Genomic DNA, 22,468 nt, shown 5'->3' with positions numbered 1-22,468 from the left:
AGAAATTGGTATAAATGAATTATTGACACTTCAAATGAGAGATTAGACTTTCATTTTAACTAAAATGTTCTCACTTAAATTGGGGCAGTATACATTAAAAATGTCTGAAAAGCGGATTTGGTGGGCTTAATAGGGACGTTTACCCTATTTAATTCACCTGCATGCAATGCATTTTCACACCTGAAAACCATAGTGTCAGCCGCAAGGTCTGTGTGTGTCAGTATGCTGCACTCGTCACTTTGGCGCCTGGTTGTGTTTTGACTTTCCTGCACACATCCATCCATCAGCCTTGTAATGTATAAATGTTTTCTTCACTTGCAACATGCAGTAAACAGAATGTATCCCCTGCAAATATTCTCTTTACCATGCATGTACTGTACACCTCTGCTGCTGTTCCTTTGAACACCCCTACCCCCCCCCCCCCCTTTTCCCAAAATCCCCTGTGTTTTTGGCGCTGGCCGGTCCCATCACCGCTCTGTTATTTATGGGCCCGAAAGGACTGAGAGAGCACCAAGCCGCCATGGGCTCGCCACATTCTGAAGTGTTCCAGCCCAACGTGTGAGGAGGAGGAGGAGGAGGAGGAAGAAGAAGGAGTTAGCGGCCGTTATGGATGATGCGTGGCGTGAGAGAGGAGAGCGGAGAGAGGAGAGGAGAGCGAGGGCTGTGAAATGTTCAGTTCTGTCCTGCTGGATGATGAGTTCCTGCTGCGAGGCCCAGGGCTGGCAATGAAATGATAAACAGATTGCAGCCCATGCCGTTGCCCTAGTAACCAGAGACCTGGTACTGCAAGGCTAAGAAATAGTGTATGGCTCATTTGTGCAGGTCTGTTCGGGGCTAATAAATGGTTACATCTATTTATCGCAGGGATTTTATTTTATTATATTTTGGGGAGCGGGCAATGAATCATTCTGCAAAATAATCATTTTGACGGCGCTCATAAGTGTTATGGGTAATCGCTTATATTAATCGTTTTCTTTTTAAATCATTAATTCTTATTTCTTCTTCTGCTAGCTCTTTATTTTTCTCTCCAAGAAACATGGGTGTTAAATTAAAAATGATCATTACCCCTTTCAAAACACACCATCATTAGGATGAATTGTAGATTCATGCTTCAGAACTTATTATTAATATTTATGACATCAGCGCACTGTTTATGGATATGCAAGTTTGAATTTAAATACCCTCCATTTATATGTTTATTTATAATTCTCACAGTATTGAGAATCTTAAGGCTTTTGAAACAATGAATTTGATTTATTGATACATTTCTCATTAGCTGTTTTACCCTGGAATTGCATTCAAAGTTTAAATGTGTTTCTCCTTTTAGACATTTTAGTTAAGTACCTTGCAGGACAGATTTATACATATGGCCTCATTTGACCAACCTGGCACATTTCCTGGGCTTTTTGCATTGTAATAAACTGAGGTCCCTTTTATTAATACAATCTAATAACGTCCTATTTCCAGTGTGCAAGTTCACAGCTGTTGAGTGTTCTAGAGCTCAACCTGGCATCAGTTGTGCTCTGAAGACACATCCCTTCAGACAGAATACCTTGATTAATATTAACACTACACATCCCTGCAGGGCTACCCTCAATCAGGTAGTGCTTTCATCTAGCGTTTGTATCTGGTTTCATGATCTTCTAGCACTTTCATGTAGCACTTGTATCATCCTGTAATTTCTTGTCATCATGCCTTACTTCTAAGACTTAGCTGCAGCATTACTGATTTGGCCTTTAGACTTAGCTATAGCGTTAGTGTGTGAACTAGACTTGATGTTCATGGCTAAGGATAGCTGCTACTTTATGACTGAATTGTGCCTTATCTGACCTGTGTTTGTATTTGTTCCATTGACCTTTGGTATGCACTTAATGCTTTGGATAAAAGCATCTGTCAAATAAACTGTAATGCCACATGGAACACCTTAATTAGTGGAAACAGCGATCATTGTGACATCATCAGTGTGGGTGGGGATGTGGTATCATTCCATCAGTTAGGCAAGTCTGTGCTGGAGGTCCAGCTCAGCTGCCAAACTTTCCATCTTCTCCAGCTCTCGACCAATGTCCAGCACGTTGGCACCCATGGTCAGAAGAGCAATGTGGGCCCGTGGAAAGCCGGTGTAGTCCTTCCTCACCTCCAGAGTGCAAGTGCCCGGCAGCCTGTACTCCAGCCTCCTGGATACTGTCCAGCAGCCATAGTTCTGGATGCCGGCCAGCTCCACGAAGCGGTCGACGCTCATGGTTTCTCCCCCCTCCTCCTCCGTGGAGGCAACCTGTAGGCAGTGGGCCAGGTGCTCCACTATGGCGCTGCTGGCGGTCAGCTCGCAGTACTGGGGCACTGGGGGAGGTTGCAGCAGGATCTCCTGGCCCCCTAGGGGCTCTGAACCTTCCACGGGCTCAGGAAGTGGGCCATCGTTGAGGCCCTCTGGCGCCTCCGCCAATTTCCCACCTCTCTCTACGGCTACTCTGCTGGCGTACATCTCCACCGGGGAGGCCCCGCTTCCGACCCTCGCCCAGGGCCCCGAGTGCTTGGCCTCATCGCCGGTGACGACGGACGAGTTTGGCCCCTGCCCCTGGATCAGCCTCCACTGGCTGGCCTGCCTGCTCAGCCAGGTCTGCTGGGCGGCCAGCTGAAAGCTCTCGGTGTCGTAGTAGAGGTCGGTCAGCGTCGACTCTTCCACACACCTGGCCCTCATCTCCTGGAGTTGCGTCTCTGTCCTCTCCCCCAGTTGGTACTGCAGCTCGACCGACACCCTGATTGGCCCAAGAGCACCCTGAGGCCCCGCCTCCTTCTCCCCCTCCTTGTCCTCCTCCGTCTCCAATTGAACGTCCTGGAGCAGCATCTGCAAACATAGGGATACGCCCATTTGGCAAGGTTCAACAGGGAAACATATTAGGCCTATTTCAACCCCTTAGACGTGTGCCTGTTAGCACAAAACAGTCTGCCTAGCCACCTGCTAAATAAAGATGTCCTTCCTGTCCTTCCTTTTCACCAAGGAAAGAATCACTTCCTTGTTTATGTGTTGCCTCTGGTTTCACTGGTGACCTGTCAACGCTCCGAACTTGCTATTTCACCAGACCAGCGTGCTCGCGGCTAACGGTTAGTGGCTGTCCTGCGAGCGCGGGAGTGTCGAGAGCGTCCGTGTGTGTCCCCTGCCTCCTTTGCCTGTCCTGTACTTTTTTCAGCTTGTGACACGCAGTTGAGACCCACCCAGACTCAGAGATTTGTAAGCTGCCCCGGACTTGGCGACTGCCAAATCAATCGGCAAATGAGTGAATGAGTCAGGAGTGATGCTTTGTGGGAGAGATCTATGACGCAAAGCTGAGGAGGCGGCTGCAGGTCAGGACTGCTTTTTACCACCGTTGCGTTCTTTGCATTTTAAAAGGAACTACTATAACTTCTATAATTGTGCTTTCTCTGTGACGGGCAGCTTGTGGTGATGTGTTTGTGTAAATGTGTTTTTTAACTGATTAGAATTTCCTACAGTATTCAGGAATTTCCTTTGTGATTTTTTCAGTACTTCTGTGCTAAAAACAATGTGCTATTTTATAGTTCTGAGTTACTATATTTGAGTACTGATTTTTATACCTATTTTTAAGTCCATGTAATATGCTAATTAAAAACATCAAACTAGATGCTTGATATTACGTCCTCCTCTCCCTGTGCTCTTCTGAAATGGAAAAAGTACCTCACCTTACTCTCCAGTCTCTTGAAATCCCCTGACTCTCAATCCCGGTGTCTTTGGGTATTTGGGGGGTGTGCCTTGCAATGGCAGGGTTTCTGCTGACAGGAATGTCTGTGCCGCTAATAGAAAGGAGCTTCTTTCTTTTGAGGTTGTGCTGTCTAGGCTGCTATGAAAGCTTTAAACCAACGACTTCCTCTTTTGCAGAACAGAGAAATATTCCGCTTCTAGATAACCGTACAGTGGCGTTAGAAGTGAGCCCTGTTGACTGGAGTTACTGGCAGAAACCTGGCAACCGCACCAAGAGTGTGACGTGTGGTGTGCATGGATACTGGCATTGTTGTCGGTGCGACGGTTTTTGTGTACTCTGTAATCTTCGCTCTCAATCTAAGGCTCCTTATCTTTCTCTGAGCTGATGGCACTCGAAATCTTTGTGCATGCAAATTCAGAAACTGTGAAGCTATATATAATCTCTTGTAAAAGGAAATATGTAAAATAAGAAAGAAAAACAGAGAAATGCTGACACGAGGAGCTCTGAAAACAGCATTAGAATTCCATGGCGCAGTCATGGTTTCCAAGCGCAAGTGTAACCATAGCATTGCTGCCACAATAAAAGATAAATGAATTACATTGTCAGCGACAGCCATGAGGAAAAAAAAACTTAGTTCCATTGCCTGTATATTTTGGTGATTTTATTCTTTATCCTTGACTGCAGGGACTTGCATGCTTTCTGAAGCCTTCACCTTAATTCACCCCTGAAGAGCATTGCTCAAGGGGACAACATCAGTCCCCTAATGTTACTGTACCTGGTAACCAGGCCTCTGTGCTTTGAGCCACTGGTCCTGTTTCCTAGCTGCTGTGCCACCCTGAATGTTTGGCTGATCAGCCTCCTTTCTCTGGCCCATCTGAACCTTAAATGTGGCACAGTAATCCCGGGTTGCATGGGCTCTGGGGTCCACACGGTGAGGATAAATCTGACACTGTAGTGTAATGCAGCTACGCTTGTCTGGGTCTATTGCTTTTAAAGCAGAACACTGGTCTCTCGCTCTGCATCAGCTATTCAGAAGGGCTGAGGGACCCACAGTGTGCAATGGCTCTGGTTCCAGTCGGCCTCTTAATTAATCGGTCTTGATCGAATTGTAGTCTGAATGCTAAGTGCGGCTGGCTGTCTGCTACAAGTTTTTTTTCTCTGGACCTAAGGTTTTTATGTTGTTCTGTGTGTTTGCTAAGACAAAAATGTAATGGGCTGTTTCCTCAACTCGTTTTTAATTGCCACATTTTAGACTAATTATTTTAATGAATGATCCATTTATGATTTGCTTGTTTTAGCTTGGTTCTCTGGGTCTTGCAACCAGTTTTGTGTTACCTTAAGATGGAGTAATAATGGAGTCAAAGCGCTGAGGAAGACAATGGACCTGACCCTGGCTTGAGGAACGTAGTGATTTTTATTCACTCTTAAGACACTTTGACATCTGTGAAATGCGTAGAGTACTTGCAATCTCACTTGAGGTATGAAGTTCCTTAACTCCAAATGGGTGATCCATGCCGAGGTGCACTTAATGTACTTTAATTTGCTCATCCTGACCCACGGCCACAGATGGGAATTGCCTGCAGTTCCTATTCCATACTTTTTTTCCTTAAAGGACATTATTCATTGTAACAAAGCTTGGGTGACTCTATGACAGAATAGTTTTCAGTATGCAGCTGTATGGGTTTTATTTCTGTACCCCAACAGCCAAAATGAAAATTCAGCTTATAAGAAACAAGTTCACTTAAACATACATTTTACAGGTGCAGTTTAGTTTCAGCTCACATGCAAAGTTTACATGCAAAGTCAGAAAGTGTTTTTTTATTCTGTTCAATTAGAATTTGTGATGTGACTTGAACGAAGTGAGCTGCTTGAGAAAATTTTTTTTTACCTGCCAAAGGTCACGGATAATTCCAAAACAGAACATTTAAATTCAGTCATCAAAAGACAATGTTTCAGGTATTCATCTGGTAAAATGAAGATCACAGGTATTGATATATTTATTAGTATTTATTCATTTATCTTGGCATCATGTGATTCAGGGAGCAGCGTCTGACATCCAGAAGTTGAGGGAAGCCCTTTCGTGTTAGAGTATTGTTATTGTTAGGTGCATGAAATGACTCATGAGGAATATGTATAGCCTGTCTGTATGCTCTTAATAGGAGACGTATGGTACAGTTAAATGGTAAATGGTCTGCATTTATATAGCGCTTTTATCCAAAGCGCTTTACAATTGATGCCTCTCATTCACCCATTCACACACACGCTCACACACCAACGGTGAAAGGCTGCCATGCAAGGTACCAATCACCTCGTTGGGAGCAATTAGGGACTAGGTGTCTTGCTCAGGGATACTTCGACACGCCCAAGGCGGGGGATCGAACCGGCAACCCTCCGGCTGCCAGACAACCGCTCTTACCTCCTGAGCTATGTCGCCCCAGTTGTCTCCTCCCAGCGTAAGCCTGTTCTTCCCTGATTTCAGTGTTGTCCCTGTGTTTGTAACTGGGGCGGTCTCTGTTTCAGGAGCTCTTCTGGGACATTGCCTCTGGGCCCGGCGGGCTATGGCGCGACCGCCGATACCGCTGTGAATGGGTCAGCTGCACACGACCACAGAGAAGGCCAATATGGGTCAGTACCGACCGCACTGCTCATCGTCAACACCAATGAGCCCTCGTCTGAGGAAGAACCATAGATATCGGAGAGATATCTAGCATAGTCTGGAATGCTGTTTCACACGAGCGTTTTGGGTGTAGTAGTACAATAGTGGTAGTGGTAGCATTCGGAGAGTTCTGTTATTTCTCTGGACTGCGTACAGCATATTTACAGGTACAAATGATGTTTAAAGTGCGGTATATATTTTCTATAAAAACTGCAAGAACAGTAGTACTACAGCAAGACAGATTCTGTAGGAACTTTCACCAATGCTGAGCTTCTCTCATCTGTGTATTGTCTTAAAATACACATAGGCCTGGAAAATGGATTACTCTTAGAACTGCTTACCTACACAAAGCCATTCATTTGGAGGGCTGGCTCTAGCCTACTGGGGATGGCTCGTACCACGTACCCGGACGCATGGGTGGAGCGCACGTGTGCTGCATTGGAAACAGACCCCTCCCCTCCCCAGACCACCCCTCCAATGGGGTGCATTTTGGGTGCTTCTCCCCCTCTGCCTGGTGCCCACTTCTCTCTGGGTCCTTTTCCCCCTTGCTCCTTCCCTTTAGTATTTTTAAAGAGCTGCCTCAGTTTCAGGCACCAGCTCTGCTGGTTGCGTAAGACTTTGTGTACGCACTTATTTAAGGGCGTCTGCTAAATGCCTGAATGTAAATGCAAACCTTTGCAAATTTTCTTTTGTTTATTTCAGACTGCATGCGCAGCACCTGTATGCGCAGTTACTGGTATTTTAATTGACTGCACTGCCTAGGTGAGGCAGTGGCATTTTGGCTGATGAACGAGGAAAACGACGCAAAAAGGAATAGTAATATGACACGATGAGGGCTTTATTACTTACACAGCAGCGACTTGCACGTCCATTTATACATATCCATTTATACAGCTGGATACACACTGAAGCAATGCAGGTTAAGTACCTCGCTGAAGGGTACACTGGCAGTTTCCTACCTGGGAATCAAATCTGCAACCTTTTGGTTGCAAAGCCCGTTGTTTACCCACTATACTACGCTCCCGCCTATCTTTATTCTGTTGTTATGTCATTATAACCTGCCTTGGGGCCTTCCCTTGTTTTTGCCATTTGTCACAGCTCCGTAGATAAATGCCCGTATATTTTCACCACCCAGGTGTGTGTTATCAGTGGCGCTCCAACAATGGGGCAGAGCGTCGGTGGCCACATGCTTGGCTGTTAACGGCTGCACCGGACTTTTAATACGTCCTACGCCACGAGGTGATTCAGCTTTTAGAACGTATTTATAACCGCGCTGTTGTCCCCAGGGTGTAAGCAACCGCCGAATCAGTCAGACCTGCTGTTTATATTTTGAGAGGTGACCTTTGCTAAGCTGTTACGATACGGCGACGAAGGCAGTCCGGAGAACGGAGCCTATCACGGTTATGTCACTGACTCTGACCGAGAAACCCTCGCGTGCTTCATTTCAGATGTCAGTCTCTGTGGAGTCCAGGCTATTAATTGTCGATGAGAAGAGTAACGGAGTGTTATTACAGGAATGTATTGGGCATTGGGGGCATATAAGCATGAATAAATGATGTCTGTTGTTGTACACGAGGTGGTGTGCTCCATCTCCTGTTTAAGCCCTGTGATTCCTTTCTGGGAACACGTACGGTACGTTTTGTCCGGTCCGGTGAAAGGCCTCCTAAATCTAATGAGCAGAGCTTCAGCTTTACATTTCCACTGTAATGGAATGGAATGTGCCACTGATGGACTGCAGTCTACATTCTTCTTGCGTGCGTGTGTGTGCATGTGTGCGTGTGTGAGTGTGAGTGTGTGTGTGCGTGCGTGTGTCAATGTTCGTGTATGTGTACGCACGTGTGTGCGTGCCAACATGTCCTGCATGCAGGTTTGCTTGTGTGTGTGCTCTTTGTGCATCTATTTGTCTGTTCGTGCATATGCATGTATTTGTTCCCTTATGCATGTTTTGTGTTTGCATAAGACGACACATACCGTTTTAGGATTTAATTAAATTTTTGTTACAGATGTAAACATTCTGGATTTATGTTTGGTCCTTGTTTAACATAACTCATTTGCATTAGTGCCTTGGTAACAATGCATATAAACTTGCTGGTCTGGAAAGTTGTTAGTCTTGGACTATTACTCATGTAAAACAGGTGAATGCAAATAGCTTCTTGTTGTGTATAAGCTAAATGCTAAATGAATGTAATGTACCACAATGTAATCCGGGACCCAGAATGCCCGGTGGTTCTGACAGCAGTGGGCTCCCATAAGGCCAGACAGACTGTGGTCGCTGGTGCCACACACCTCCCCCACCATCTGATCAGCTACACGGCGAGGGACAGCTGGTCATTTCTCCACACAGACATGCATTTAGCGTCTGATAACTGCTGTGTGTTTCCCCACTTCGCCTGTACTGTGCGTTTGCATACAACAGAAATTTTCCCATGTGCCTTTGCCTTGTCCTCCATTTTTATCCCTATTGGGTACAGACATAGAATCTTAAATAAGTACATTAAAATTTTATTAATGGAACGTATTAGGCCATAGAAATCTGAGGTTGTTGTGGTGAGAGGACTGATGAAAGGGACGAAATGCATCCATGCATTTTTGTGTCTTTTCCATGACTTGCTTTCGCATGCCATTATTAGTGACAGACTCTGTAATTCACGGAACTAGAGCTAGGCTGACATAAAATTGTGCCTGGCGGTTTTTTGACAGATATAGATTCTGAAAAGAGGAACAAAGCATACAATTCAGATTTTTGGTGAAGTAGACCTTGAGAGGCTATGCGATGGTCATGCTGAATGGCTTATTCAACACAAAAGGCACATTTTGGAAAGCCCAGACTTTTAAGGGAGAATCAGATATGCCTGCAGGATGTTTGTTAAAACCTTAATCACATTTTGATTAGTGGTGGAAAAGACTTCCTCAGTTTCTTTTACAGATAAATTCATGTAATATTTTATTTTATGTGTTTTTGTTAGGTGTGAGGGAAAAGGGGTGGGGCACCTGGATATCACTCAGGAGATTATGCTGCAGTGTCAGATACCTCTAAATCATGACTTTCTGCTGCCCTCTGCTTCAGAAAAGCCTGCCAAAAGCAGTATTGCACTCAGATTTGCAGAGACATCAATATTTTAACTTCCCCAAATCTGTGCTCACTTTTTCTTTCTTTTATGCACTAGAGTGCCTGGCTGAGGCACGGGTAATGCAAACATTGTATTTTGTCACTTCTCTCTCCCGGCTGCCATCGTGCATAACCTGTAAGGACTGTATTGGACTCTCTTGGAGCTAGGTAGCAGTGAACAGATCTTGTGAAACCAAAGCTTCACTGCGTCAATCCCATTTATGTCGCAGTAGCCGAAACTATTGCGTTGATCTTCTGCACAAGAACTACAGGAGCTCAGGCGACTTTGAGCGAGTGTCTGTTGGTTTGGACCTTGAGAACGAAACGGATTTTCACCCCAGTGGGGTAGGAACCGCATGTGGCACAGTGGAAACCGACGCTGATGCACTGGCGAGGAAGTGGTGTGGTAATAGCAAGAGGCAGGAAGGAAACAGTTTACTGTACAGTAAGCTGTGTAAACCCTGTCGGATTGGCTGCTTTGCATGGAAGGCTTGGCTGTATTACATCAGTAGACCAGTCTCCTTCCGGTTGCTGTGGAAACCTAACAAAACATCGGCCTGCCGTACACCTGCGAAGTCCTACGCCACGGGCCATTGGTCACATGAGGTTGTCGGCCTTCGATGACGCAATGGCACGCACTAGATGGCGGCGTTGCAAACAAGAGCATGCGTGAGGAGTTCAGAGTTTCACTTAAGAGCAAACAAATGCTTTGTTTTCTTCTGCATTGTTTTCTCTGTAGCCCTGAGGAACGCCTGCCGTCACGATCTCTGTTTTCCGTCGAACGAGCGCAGGGAGGCTGGGCAAGTACCTGCGGTTCGGGGAAATCCCTGCAAGGAACAAGACTTCCCTCAGCTTTCCAAATGTAGCGCGTCCGTGAGTCAGCCAGGGTGGCATGGACTGCGGCCATGTCTTACAGAGCACGGCGTTCCTCCTCCATGAATCAAGTTCCTTGATAAAAATTTTTTTTTTAATGCACAGTGCATTGTCAATGCAACACACTCAAAGTGTATCTGAGTACAGTTTTGTTTGCCCTAGTAGAGTTATTAATCACACCTGCCATAGACTTCAGAGCTTATGGTACATGGAGGATTATAGTATCATTGGATTTGTGTTGTTCAACATGGACCGTAATGGAGAATACACAGCCTGTCCTTCGCTCAACTCGGAACAGGATTGGTGGTGAGGAAAAGCCCCTCTGTGCTGTTGCTGAATGGGTTTTTTTTTGTGCTGCAGAAGAGCAGAAACCGTTACCATAGAAACCCTTCAATGGGTTTTTATACTTCACCTCAAATGTTTCCCAGAGCTGGTGATGTCACCCTGGCGTTTCGTTGCTTTCATGTGTATATTATGCATAATCCAAGAATAATCACAGCATCGCACAGGTGTTTGCAGAGGTGCTTTTGATTAGAAGGTGGGACGATGCGGGAAACAATCATTTATAGACCCCCCCCCCACACACACACACACAAAAACACACATGCACACTCACACAAACGCACACGCAACAGCATTTGTGCACGTATTCGCTTTTCAGTTCTCTGGACGGTGTGCACATACAGGACATGGTCCCGCGGTCTCAGCATATTAATGATACTGTGTGCCTAAGGAACTCTCTCTAGAGCAGATGAAATTACAGGAACTCCAAACTCCCAAAAGCGAGAAATTGCCCCTAATCGGAGCTGAGACAGTTCTGTGTAGTTAATGTATCCTCTGTCTCCTTGCTTGGGTGTGCTGGCAAGTTGTTGATCATCCCCCTCCACCCACAACTGACAAATTATATCCCCATCATAAAAGTGGAGGCGTGATATCGATTGATAAATATTAACCCTCAGCAACTTACTCATTTGCCCAGACAGACCTGCATCTTAACTGCATAGACTCCCTCCCCCCCTCCCCTTGTTTCTCTCATCCCCCTCTCAGGCAGTGGCACCTCACAGGGATTGAGTGAAAAAGCCATTAAAACTACAGCAACACCCTGACTCGTGGCCCTGAGCTCTCGTGATTAGAATTCATGCTGCAGTTTCACGCGAGGAAGACTGCTATCAAAATAATAATGGCAAGAAAGCACAATGTGTTTGTGGTTATCAATGGCCAGCCATCACAATGTAGGCCACTGAAGAAATGGACAGAATCTGTGCAGAATACTGATTTTTACATTATTGGACAGCATCGCCCTCTGCTGGTCAATGTTATATAAGTGTTGAACCATTGAAATTGGATATCTAAGTCAGTCTAAATCTCTTCTAAAACTGAAGATACATACACCTTGTTTGAGTTTGGATGTTTATCTGTTTATAGTCAGTTTTCTTTTTTTTTTTTACTTTTTCATTGAACAGACATTTCATTACTAAAAGTTCTTGTATTTATGAAATTTTCTGGTTCCTCTAAAATTTTACAAATGCATGCAGACTACCCAGACCCACCACTTCTAACTGCACCAGCAACCTTCAGGAAATACTCAGTGTGAGTAGTGCTTAACACACAGCATGTTCACAATGTGTCTTCTGTGGTTTTAAAGCATTTCACACTTAATCTATTGACAAATAGCCTTCTAACTGAATTATGGATGTTTAGCTCAGTCATATTTTCTGTAGTGGAAGAGAATAAATGCTAATCAATACCGTTAGTGAATTGGAGCCATTAGTTTAACAGCATGTGCTTGCGGGATGGAGTATTGATCTCCACGGAACTGCAGTATTAATATCTATGGTTTGGTGGGAGCTTCCAGTCATCATCATCCATTTTAGGATGACTGATTTACAGCCTTAAGCCGAGCTCTCAGAAAATATTGTGAGTGGCTCATGGGTTCTAGGCTTGTCTTCGTGTTACTGTTTTAATGTTGGTGTTACTTCCCTCTGATACACTGTTAAAACCGGTATTACTAATCTTTCACTTCTTGGGTGGCCTGACTCAATTTTAACCCTCAAATTTTAATAATTCACTAAATAGGCCTACTTTGCAACAAGAAACCAACATTCTTGCAAAGAAAATAGGTTGAGAAATATAAATGCAATCCAAAATAACTTTGCTAGTGCATAGCCAAAATTTAATTTCCCTAACACATGCTGTCATTTTAATTCTCTCACTGATCAGTGATAACATGTAGACTGGCTCTTTAATTTATGTATATTCATTTCATAACGTCAATGTTGAAGCCCTGCAAATGCTTAAGATTTTTTTTTTGTTTATTTAAAAATATTTAATGTAATTGCAAACTACCAGCATTGTGGAGATTGTGTAGTCACTTGCAGTGTTGAACCATATGCCACCATTTAACCAAATACCGACCGGCCTAGTTTAAAATAGTTTTAATTTGTCACAAAGGACAATCAGATATTAAAACAGACAAGCAAATTCTGATGTACAAAAATGTATAATTTGTAATGTGTTCAACAGAGTGTAGCATGAATACTTTACTTAATCTGATCAAGGTCTGCTCAGGAAAAAAATAAAATCATCAGAACTAAAACTAAATGCTAAAATAAATAAACTGCATTTTGACTTGTGATTTATTGCAAATCTGCACGATCACACTGAAGGCATTATTCGGCATTTTGAAGTGGAGGGGGGAGCGATGAGGGTCGGATATGGATTCACTTCATCCTAATTTTTCACTGATTCTGTTATTTGAGTCGCATTCATTTTTTTGTGTTACTCTCTTAATATCCCACTTAGAGTACCCCGTTTTTACTGAAGGGGGCATTTCAGTACCGCAAATGCAGAACACACTGGACAGTTTTTATTGCAGCTTATGATATGCTCATGATGCAACAACCGGATGCGTTCTCCTTTGCTGAACTTCAGTTTAAAACTTTTTTTTGTAATTGAGCTCTCTCATTTTTGTATCTGCCAGCAATGAAAACTCATCCTGCAATTATACTGTCTACTGAAAATAGCTTGACAAGTATTGTACAGTTCACTAAGTCTTCTGTCAAACAGACAAGGGTAAATGAGGATCTGCTGTGCTAGCATAGCTATAAAGGGTTTCGTGTATATAAGCCTGCTGGGACTGTTAAGGTCATTTTCACAGGCGTTCAGAAAAAGCTCCTTTGTTTCCTCTCCATTATCTATAGAAACACGTCTGTTTTCTTCCCTGCCCTGCCTTACCTCTTTTACATTTCCTAGCTTGGCACTTGGGTGTTACAGAAAATATGCATGTTTTATATCTGTGTGTGTGTGCGTGTGCGTGTCCGTATCTTTGTGTGTGTGTGTGCGTGTGTGTGTGTGCGTGCATGTATTTCCTTTGTTAAAAAGTCAGATATTTTCCAGTGTCCTTTTATGACTGCTGAGCACACCATGGCCATTGGGCAAAAAAATAATGAAAAAGAAGTGCGCTCTGGCTCTCATTTAAAAGGGTCAGGCACTCTGGGGGATGGATGGGAGAGGATGGTCTGTTTAAGAAGTCACGTAACGGACATGTAAATTATTGGTGCTCATCTAAGTATCTTTTGTTCTGTATTTTCCACCCTGGGAGGGACAGGTACCTTGCAAGCCTGTGTTCTCTTTGTGGGAAATGGATGTGCTTCCGTGAAATGTTACGTTAATATTATCCTGCGATAAGACGTGACTCGATATCCGGTTCTTTTCAATTGACCCATAGTAAGTGTGACAGCATGAGTAACAGTCTGTGCCTATGGCTATTATGGCCTCCATAAATCCAGATGATGCAAGTCACTGCTTTCTACTGCAGAAGGCATTGGAGATTGAATACGGAGATCAGTAATGAATTATTTACATTGAGCAGGTCCTGATCGATGGGATTTCTCGATTGTAGAGACATGTCCATAGACATCGGATTGTTTCCTATGTCAGATACAGTACGTTTGGTTCTAACTGTGTTGGGGAGACTGATCTATTTGCTGTACTTATCTGTGGTGTTGTGCGCATTATGACATCATCGGTGCCTCTGTCTCGTTGCAGGGATGGATGAGAGGTCATGTGTGTCCTTCAGCTGAGGCCCGCGGTGTGCCCTCCCCGCTTACCTGGCCGCCGGCATGTACAGGAGGAATGGACTAATGGCCAGCGTAACGGTCACCTCCGCCACTCCAGAGGTGAGTCCACCCACTGACTGGGCTGCCACGGCCTTGACCCGTACGCATCATGGCCAAGGACAGCCAATGAGATGGCCTGCCTGGGTTCGGTGCAAGCAGACATCATTTCGTATCTTACGTGTAAAATCTTGACTTAACGAAAGTGGGTGCAGGGTGCAACACTTGCTTTGTAAATCCCCTCAAATGTTTTTGACCTCTTTGGTCGTCCTCTGAATGCAGTGAAAAGCTTGCACCAAACATTCATTTGATGAAATGAGGCCTGGAAACACATTTGAGTTGATGTCATTGAAAGCAGTTATGGGTTAGAGGTAACGCTCAAGAACTAGGTCAACGCAACCAAGACTTGGTCAGCTGTCAGCAAAGATCCGAAAACGAATTCAAGAGTGGGAGCGGGAAACCTGAACGTCATTTTAAACCCTTAAAGCCCAATGGCCATGAAATTAGATGCTGGTGTCTAACAATAACATTCTCTTAAATTACTGCTTTTCTCTGTCATTGATTCAAGGTGCTGTGCTATAACCTGTATATCATGCTAGAGATATAAAAGAAATAACAAAGCAGTCCCCTTCCCCGAAGGAGGGGTGACACCCCATGATGATGACTATGGTATTTTATCATCCAATAACTGTCAGCAACAAGTCCAACATCTGCTAAAACTAGGGTGATGATACTGGCGTCACCAAAATCCCCCTCTGAGCCATAAGTAATCAATCCACTCTTTGTACATGGCTAAGAAGATTCAATGCATTATTTCCATTATTTCCAAAGAGAGTTTCTAGGTACGTAAATAGAATTTCAAAAATGAGAAGTGCCATTTTTTTCCAAAAAAGCATCTTCTTACCTTACAAACAGTAAAACAAATTATCTCAATTAGACATTCTACTGCTGAATAAATGAGCTAAAAGCAAGCTACTGCCTGAAAAAATCAACCCTCTCTATGATCTACCCATCGTGACTTCTGCCCCTGCTTGGAAACTCTGTATATGTTACAGTAACCTTACAGTCTCATGTTCTTCAAGCTCGTTTGCACAGCTTTAAAATGTGGTTTACAGCTTCCTTCAAACTGAAGCTGTGGCTTAGCTATTCTGTTGCATACAGAGTTACATTCACCGTTTTCGCATGGCACGCAAGTGGCAGCTCGATTGTTCATCAGAGCTTTGTTTGCTTATCAGCAAGTGCTTGCATAAAGGGCGCTGCAATAGTGTATAAAGGGCATTATATTATTGTAAATCCCTTATGATTTGATTTGATATGTTTGTAATAGCATGTGAGGCTATTGGTGAGAGGCATGACTTCCCTCACTGCTGGGAGGGTATGCCTCATTTTATACAGCCACTGTTTGCATGTGCAAATTACAGCTGCCAACTTGCTTAAGCCTGATTTTGCAGCCTGACAGCTGAGCACAGGTCAGCAAAGTAAAACCAAATGGATTGATTGCTTCAAGGTGAATGTAGTGTGTGTGTGATAACCATTATATAACCATTATGAACATGTTTTGTACATAGAAGCTCTCCTAAAGGACACTGGGGTTAGAGGGAATCGTTAAATAAAGAATAGTTCATTTTGCGGGATTCCAGAGGGTACCACATCAATAGAATCAGCTTCTGGAAGTAGACTATGGCTGGAAAAAAAGATTTGCGCAGTATTCCAATTTGGAGAGAGTTTAAGAACACTTGAGCCCACCTTTGGGAAAACACATATTTACTGCTTTGTTCAATACACTCCAAACTTTTATCCTGGTGATTTATACATCCAGGGGTACAGTTGGAAAAAGAAATATGGTTTTGACCTGTAAGAAAAGTTCATGTAATCACTACAGAATAAAGAAAATACAAAATGAAGATTTTTGGATTTCTTTCTTTCTGTTTTTCAGAATAAATATGTCCCGTATGTTTACTGAGTTAGGCTCACATAGGATCAGGGATTTGGTCATTTTGGCACAAATGTACTTTATTTAGAGCTTTGAATAATGCCTGTACTTTATGTAGTTTTGGAGATAATGGGGTTTATTTAAGACAGGGGGGATTCTTACAAAAAGTCCTGCATTTTAAATGGGTTTTACTGGGCTAACGTCTGGGCTAACTAACTTTGTGTAGTTGAAACTATCGGGAAATGTGCATTCAGTCTTGTTCTTGTGCATAATACAAAACTGCAGGGAAGCGTGTGCACCAAAAGCTGCTGAAGGAAATTTGCAGGCCTTAGATAGATACTAATAACCTGTCATTCCTTAGGATCATATTTTAAACTATATCATTGTTTCATAAAGAGAATTGTAGGTTAAAGTGATTGAAGGTGGTCAAAGTTTGACAGTGCCTTTCTATACCCTTTCTTACGAAGGTCTCTAAAGAATAGATACAGCAGTGCCTTTGGGAGGATCTTAGAGCCATTGGCCCAATGTTCCCAGCTTGTCTTGTCTTGTAACAGATGATAATTGGTCCTGAAAAATCACCCATCCATGTTAATCCAGTTTTGTCTTCTGAGACCTTAACGTTCAGCCTCACTGCCAGCATTGCCACAGCTGCTCTGTATTGTAGCCAGTGCTCGCCCTCCGCAGTGGTTTTGTTCTGTTTTAATGACTTTTGTGTGGTACAAGGATTACTTAATCAAAATGACAGCCTGATATTGTGTGATTCATGAGAATGTTTACAATATCATCATTGTACTTCCGGAGTGTTAAATGAGAAATTATATCATAAAATTTTAAAATGTAATGCATGAACAATTAAGTTTTTAATTATATTTATATTTCTTTGCATTAAACATATGTTCCTGCTATTTCACTTGCTAGCATTGGTATGCTCTTTTGAATGAAGAGCCAACATCTAATGTAAATAATTTTAAGTGTAGTGCTGCCACCTTGTGGAAGGTCAAGGAACTTTTTAGCCCAACTGGTACATGATTACTTTTTCAAGGATGGTACAATGGTACCATTCAAGGATGGTAGAAGGGCAGATACTCGCCAGCCCTGCAAACTACTCCTGTCCGCAAACCACAGAACCACAGATGAGCTTCTGCCCCTCCCTCCTGCCTCCTCTGTCTCACCCTCCTTCCCCTCACAGCTGTGCCAAACTTTAATAAAAACCTTCAGCCTGTGTCTCAGTGACCTCCATGGGGCCGAGCGTCAAGCGTGCCTCCCGCCAACCCATTTTCATTTAGCGACACTCAGGTGCTCAGTTGGCTTGTTGATGGACGTCGCTTTGTCTGATATGGAGCTTAGCATTAGCATTCATGTCTCAAACGCCCGAGGGTGAAACAGGGATCTCAGCAACCAAGAAACCTTTCCATCACCCCCTCCTGCATTCGATTACCCGCTCCCATAACTCCTGTGTGCCATACTCAATGACCATCACTTTCCTCCCTGTGCTGGCAGACCTGTATGGAGGAGCTCAGATGTGAGGCACATTAGGCTGCCCAGGGATGGAAACCTCATTCCCAGTGTGTAGTAATATAAGCCAGTGCAGGTTTTTACTAAAGTAGGACAGTGAGCTGTTTCTCACCTGCTTCTAGTAAAGCCTTTGACGGCTCAAACTGCTACAAACTGGGAGGTTGTGTCCATCCCTGGGCCCCCCCGTCGGGTACAGGAAAACCACAAGCCACAGCTGAGACGCAGATGGGGCGGGTGAAACATTGAGGAGAAGGTACCGGGGAACACGTTCCTTCCAGAGCGGAGTCTCTTAGATGGGACGCGTCTCACCGGACGCGTCTCATTTGACCGTCCATCCAGGACAGGAGAGCGAAAGCCACGCCCCACAAGCACAGCGCAAACCCGTGATGTCACTGTGCAGCTCTTCTGTGGCCGACGCCATCAGGACCCCAGCCTTAAGCTGAGATTCGCCCCAGTGTCTGTTCCCACCCAGAACCACGGCATTCCCAAGCAGACCGAGATCTCCAGATTAATTGAAAAATAATTTCAAAGAGTGCACTTTATTCATCCAGTCTGTTGTGTTTTACGGTTTGATAATCCTTAATAAATGTCGGGGTGAACTGAGTTATGTGACACAAAGAAAATAAATAACAGCTGTAATTTAGGAATATTAATAGCCGTGTAATTTCTAATGGCAATCCAGAAAAGTTTTTATCCATTTTAACGTGATGAGAGGTGACTGGATTCTGTTTTCCATTCATATGCTGGCAATGAAACTGAAACCGAATAGTTTTGCTCTCTGTTGTAGGTACTGGCCATGCATCATATCTTTGTGTAGCCATCGTCTCACATTTGAATTACCTGTCAGCTTTCTTCATTCTGTCCATCCGTCTGTTTGACAGTCTGTCTGGCTGTCATCCTGATCGACTGTCTCGGTCTGTCTGTCCGTCTAACCGTCTGTCTGTTCGTCTGCAGGGCAGCAGCAGCTCGGAGTCCCTGGATGGGCGGAGTGTGGACTATGCCAAAAGCTACGATGCTGTTGTGTTTGACGTGCTGAAAGTGACACCAGAGGAATTTGCTGTGAGTAGCAGGGAGAGGAACGGGATTGAAAATGTAATTAATGGCCCTGTGACATCACAGATCAACGCAGTCACGTGACCCGGGACAGACACCGAGATACCCTGGTGGCCATAATAAAACTATTGCTGGGTTGTGTGTGTGTGTGTGTGTGTGTGTGTGTCTTATGCAAGGAAATGTAAATGTTTGCACTGTGGCACCGGTCTTTGCTAATTTCCAGATCCATTGGTGGCCCTTTAGGACCTCCAGGCAAAACATTATAGAATGTCCACGGGTACTGGAGAATAATTATGTTAATAAAGGGCCTTTTGAAATAATGTTTGGTCAGTGGTCATAAATCGATAGTGTGTGCACATCTGGAGTAGCACTTAAATGTATTTGGAAGCAGAATGTTTTATTAAGTCTTTTTCCGTTTTGTTTTTCACAGAGCCAGATTACCCTCATGGATGTCCCAGTATTCAAAGCGATACAGCCAGAGGTAAGAAAGGTGGCCTGAGGTTGTCTGGATCTCTTTTTTGGTGCTTGTTTTTTTTTGGGTTATTAATCAATTCATTTTCATATGATTGAAGGTGTTGGTAAGGAGAGAGAGCACATTTGTGGTAATTCTGCTTTTGCTGTGTGAACCCCAAGGTATCATACTGAAAAAACGTGACTTGTTTTACATTACTTTTTAGCATATTATTATTATTATTTTATAGTAGTATTGAGAGGAGGAGGTGGAGACATGGTAGGTTTTACTGCACATTGTCTGTGCAAATGGAATCTGTATTATTTTGTGTTGTAGAATTTGGTACAGTACTGAGCAAATTCGCAATGCACACATTGACAAGCTAGCAAAAAACCACTGAAGCAGCAATCCCCCCCGCCCACTCCCCACCCACCCCCCCCCCCAAAAAAAAAAAAAGAGTACAGGGTGTACTGATCGATTGACCAGCCCAGCAATCTCTGCATACGCCAGCATTAGCATTGTGCACCACATCTGTTCTGTCAGTTTAAGTGCAGGTTAATGGGACGGTCTGGTTGAACTTGGAGAGAATCTTCTTATTTCTGCTAAAAGCAATTATAGCTGCACGGAATGATAAAGACTGTGGTCCTGACAATGTCAGTAAGTGATCGGGGCTCTCAGTGTTTTCTATACTGCCATTTTGCTTGGAGTTTGGCCCTACCAGAATTGGGATATACTGTTATATTGCAACGTATTAAAAGGGTGTTGATGTTGTGGAAAATATAATGATAAATAAATTACACAACAATATAATTATATATTATTTTCTGATCTTGATAATATAAGCACGTAAGCATGTTTATGTATGTGTGTGCGTGTGTGTATATATATATGTATATATATATATTCTGTAAGGTATGTATTATTATTTAAATGAATACATTCCAATTTTTGAAAGAATTCAAGTCCCAGTTAAGACTATGACCCTGTAGTAAACTCACTATACCCACTCAAAATGCCTGGAGGGCAGTGCATATTTGCCAGTATTAAGAGAGAGGAACTTAGAAAGTGAGGATGTCTGATGAATCAGATAAAAGTACATTCGTAATATGGAGAAGGGCAAGAGAAGGTCTCCTGGAAGGATGTGTAACAGTGAGCAATTATTTTCACCCTGGCTTGGTACAAATTAGCAGGGGGGAGAAATAAAGTGTGAAATTTGTGCTTTACGGGGTCAATATAAGGGCCTATTAATATAAGGGCCTATTACATTTGAAATCGCTTGAAACTGTATTTTTAGCATGTATTAGACTTTTCTTACACGTCTTTGGCTGTGTGTGCGTGCGTGCTTGGAGACAGTGTGTCAGCTTCATTTTGTTCTCAGTATTGCGGAGGCTTTGTCTCAGGCCTGTCTGTTGACCTCAGATGAGCTCAGCTGTTCCCGTCCGGATGACACGGTCTGGGCGAAGCCAGCGGGAGTCCTGTGGTGGAGACCTGTGGCCGCCCGGCTGTGCCGTGGTCCCTCTTTTGCGCACTTCCTGTCCTGGCCAGGGCCCCTCCTACCATGCCCTCCACCTCACCCGCTCACCACAGCACATACCAGCCCACCTTCCTTCCCTGGTGGCCAGAGCAGGTGCTTGTAGGTTAGGGCGTTTCAGGGAGGCACTACGGGAGGATTTTATGGCTTATTTCCTGTGCCGTAGCAAAAGTGGTTTCCGTTTGTGGGTCGTGGCTGAGCTCGGGCGATGAGTCGGACGATGACAGATAATAAGGATTAATGAGGAAATAACGGATTTATGATGTATTTCATTAAAATGAGATGGGGAGAAGTGTAGTTTCACCTGCGCTGTAATATGCGCAATACCCCTTTGTTGGCTTATGTGGCACAGTGCAGGACAGCAGTGCGTGGTGACGGCCAACCGAATCGCAGCTCAGCCCCTGTCATCCAAGCTGCGAGGATGCTGATAGGCTGTGACAGTTTTCCCTGTTAACCTTCGCTCCGCCAGTTCCCGCGCCGCTGAAACCGATCGCTAAGGTTTTGCTGTTCCACCACAACAGAAGGAAGGAAATTGTTTGCTTGGCTGGATTTCTGATACAACAGTGTGGAACCTGTCACTGTATATTTTACTCTCTCGCGGAACTTGACTCATTTAGCACGCTCGTATGCACAGACCACCAGTCTGAAAAGGAAACCCCTTTGGAAACTGTTTGACAAGCATTTCCACGTCAGTCTCTGAAATGCTATGGCTGCAGTCAGTAACGGCTGCAGTCAATGTTAATTTTCATGTAGATGTACATGTTTAGAGCGGTTAGACACAAGAGCTCTCAGGAATGGGAAATGTGTCCAAACATGAGCTGTAATTCAGGTTGGATCTGCCAAGGTAGCGTCTGGATTAAACAGTGTTTTGCATTACAAAAAGCTGAAGAAAGAAGAAACCCGTCATTTTTGTGAAACCTAACATTTTCCTTTGGTTCGTTTTGTGCATAAAATAACATCAAATTTATCTCTGTATCTTCGTATTACTGCAATTGGAAGAAATATTTATTTTTTTGAATTGAAGAAAGTTTTTACTAAATTTGAAATCAAAATGGCAGGCACAATTAAATGGTCTAATTTTCCCAGAATATAGCTTAAAAAAACATACGGCAGAAGTATTCGACACTCTTGATAAGTCCAAGATACTAGTTTGTGTAAGGGCAGCCAAGAGGCAGATGAAAGTTTAGCCAAGATATGAGCTGTTGTTGCTCATTATCATGCTTTGGAAATGTTAGTGGAAAAACATGGTTGTATCAATTTAAGCACTTAAGTCATGATCAGTGAACTGGATTTTGTTTTGTCATATTTTGCACTGAAGATTAAGTCTGTTCACACTTTAGTGGTTTGATAGTCTGTGGACACCTGACAGATTGTTTTAAGGAATTAATGTAGGAATTGTTTCAGGGATTGCCTGAGAAACTATGATGTGAATCCATCCTACCCCTGGCTCAATGAGGAGTCTTGTGGAGTCCATTTGTAGTTCATAAATGACATAGCAGAGGCCTGGACCTGCCACTAT

The 22,468-nt window shown here is 43.7% G+C and overlaps 2 protein-coding genes across 7 annotated transcripts in view; one reads left to right on the top strand and one right to left on the bottom strand.

The window, feature by feature from the left end:
- Window positions 1–22,468, top strand: part of ralgps1 (Ral GEF with PH domain and SH3 binding motif 1) — a 170,851-nt gene that overhangs the window by 21,931 nt on the left and 126,452 nt on the right. For 3 of the 6 annotated variants that reach the window (XM_035436321.1, XM_035436316.1, XM_035436317.1), the window contains exons 2-5: window positions 6,234–6,338; window positions 14,399–14,529; window positions 18,869–18,973; window positions 19,398–19,448. In XM_035436321.1, the coding sequence (XP_035292212.1) occupies window positions 14,473–14,529; window positions 18,869–18,973; window positions 19,398–19,448 (213 nt within the window). In that variant the 5' untranslated portion in view covers window positions 6,234–6,338; window positions 14,399–14,472. Of the gene's footprint in view, window positions 1–2,950; window positions 3,340–6,233; window positions 6,339–14,398; window positions 14,530–18,868; window positions 18,974–19,397; window positions 19,449–22,468 lie in introns of those variants that run through there. The other 3 variants (XM_035436319.1, XM_035436320.1, XM_035436318.1) reach the window with 2 other exon arrangements.
- On the bottom strand, window positions 1,101–3,935 carry si:dkey-191c17.2 (uncharacterized protein LOC100005628 homolog). The gene is made up of 2 exons (XM_035436324.1): window positions 3,694–3,935; window positions 1,101–2,842 (listed from the first exon to the last, which is right to left on the bottom strand). The coding sequence occupies exon 2, from the start codon at window positions 2,840–2,842 to the stop codon at window positions 1,994–1,996; it is 849 nt and encodes a 282-aa protein (XP_035292215.1). The 5' UTR covers window positions 3,694–3,935; the 3' UTR covers window positions 1,101–1,993.

Source organism: Anguilla anguilla, chromosome 10, assembly GCF_013347855.1.
Source record: "Anguilla anguilla isolate fAngAng1 chromosome 10, fAngAng1.pri, whole genome shotgun sequence".
Lineage (NCBI taxonomy): Eukaryota > Metazoa > Chordata > Actinopteri > Anguilliformes > Anguillidae > Anguilla > Anguilla anguilla.
The sequence above is the reverse complement of the archived record's forward strand: the minus strand, read 5'-3'. Positions and strand labels throughout refer to the sequence as shown.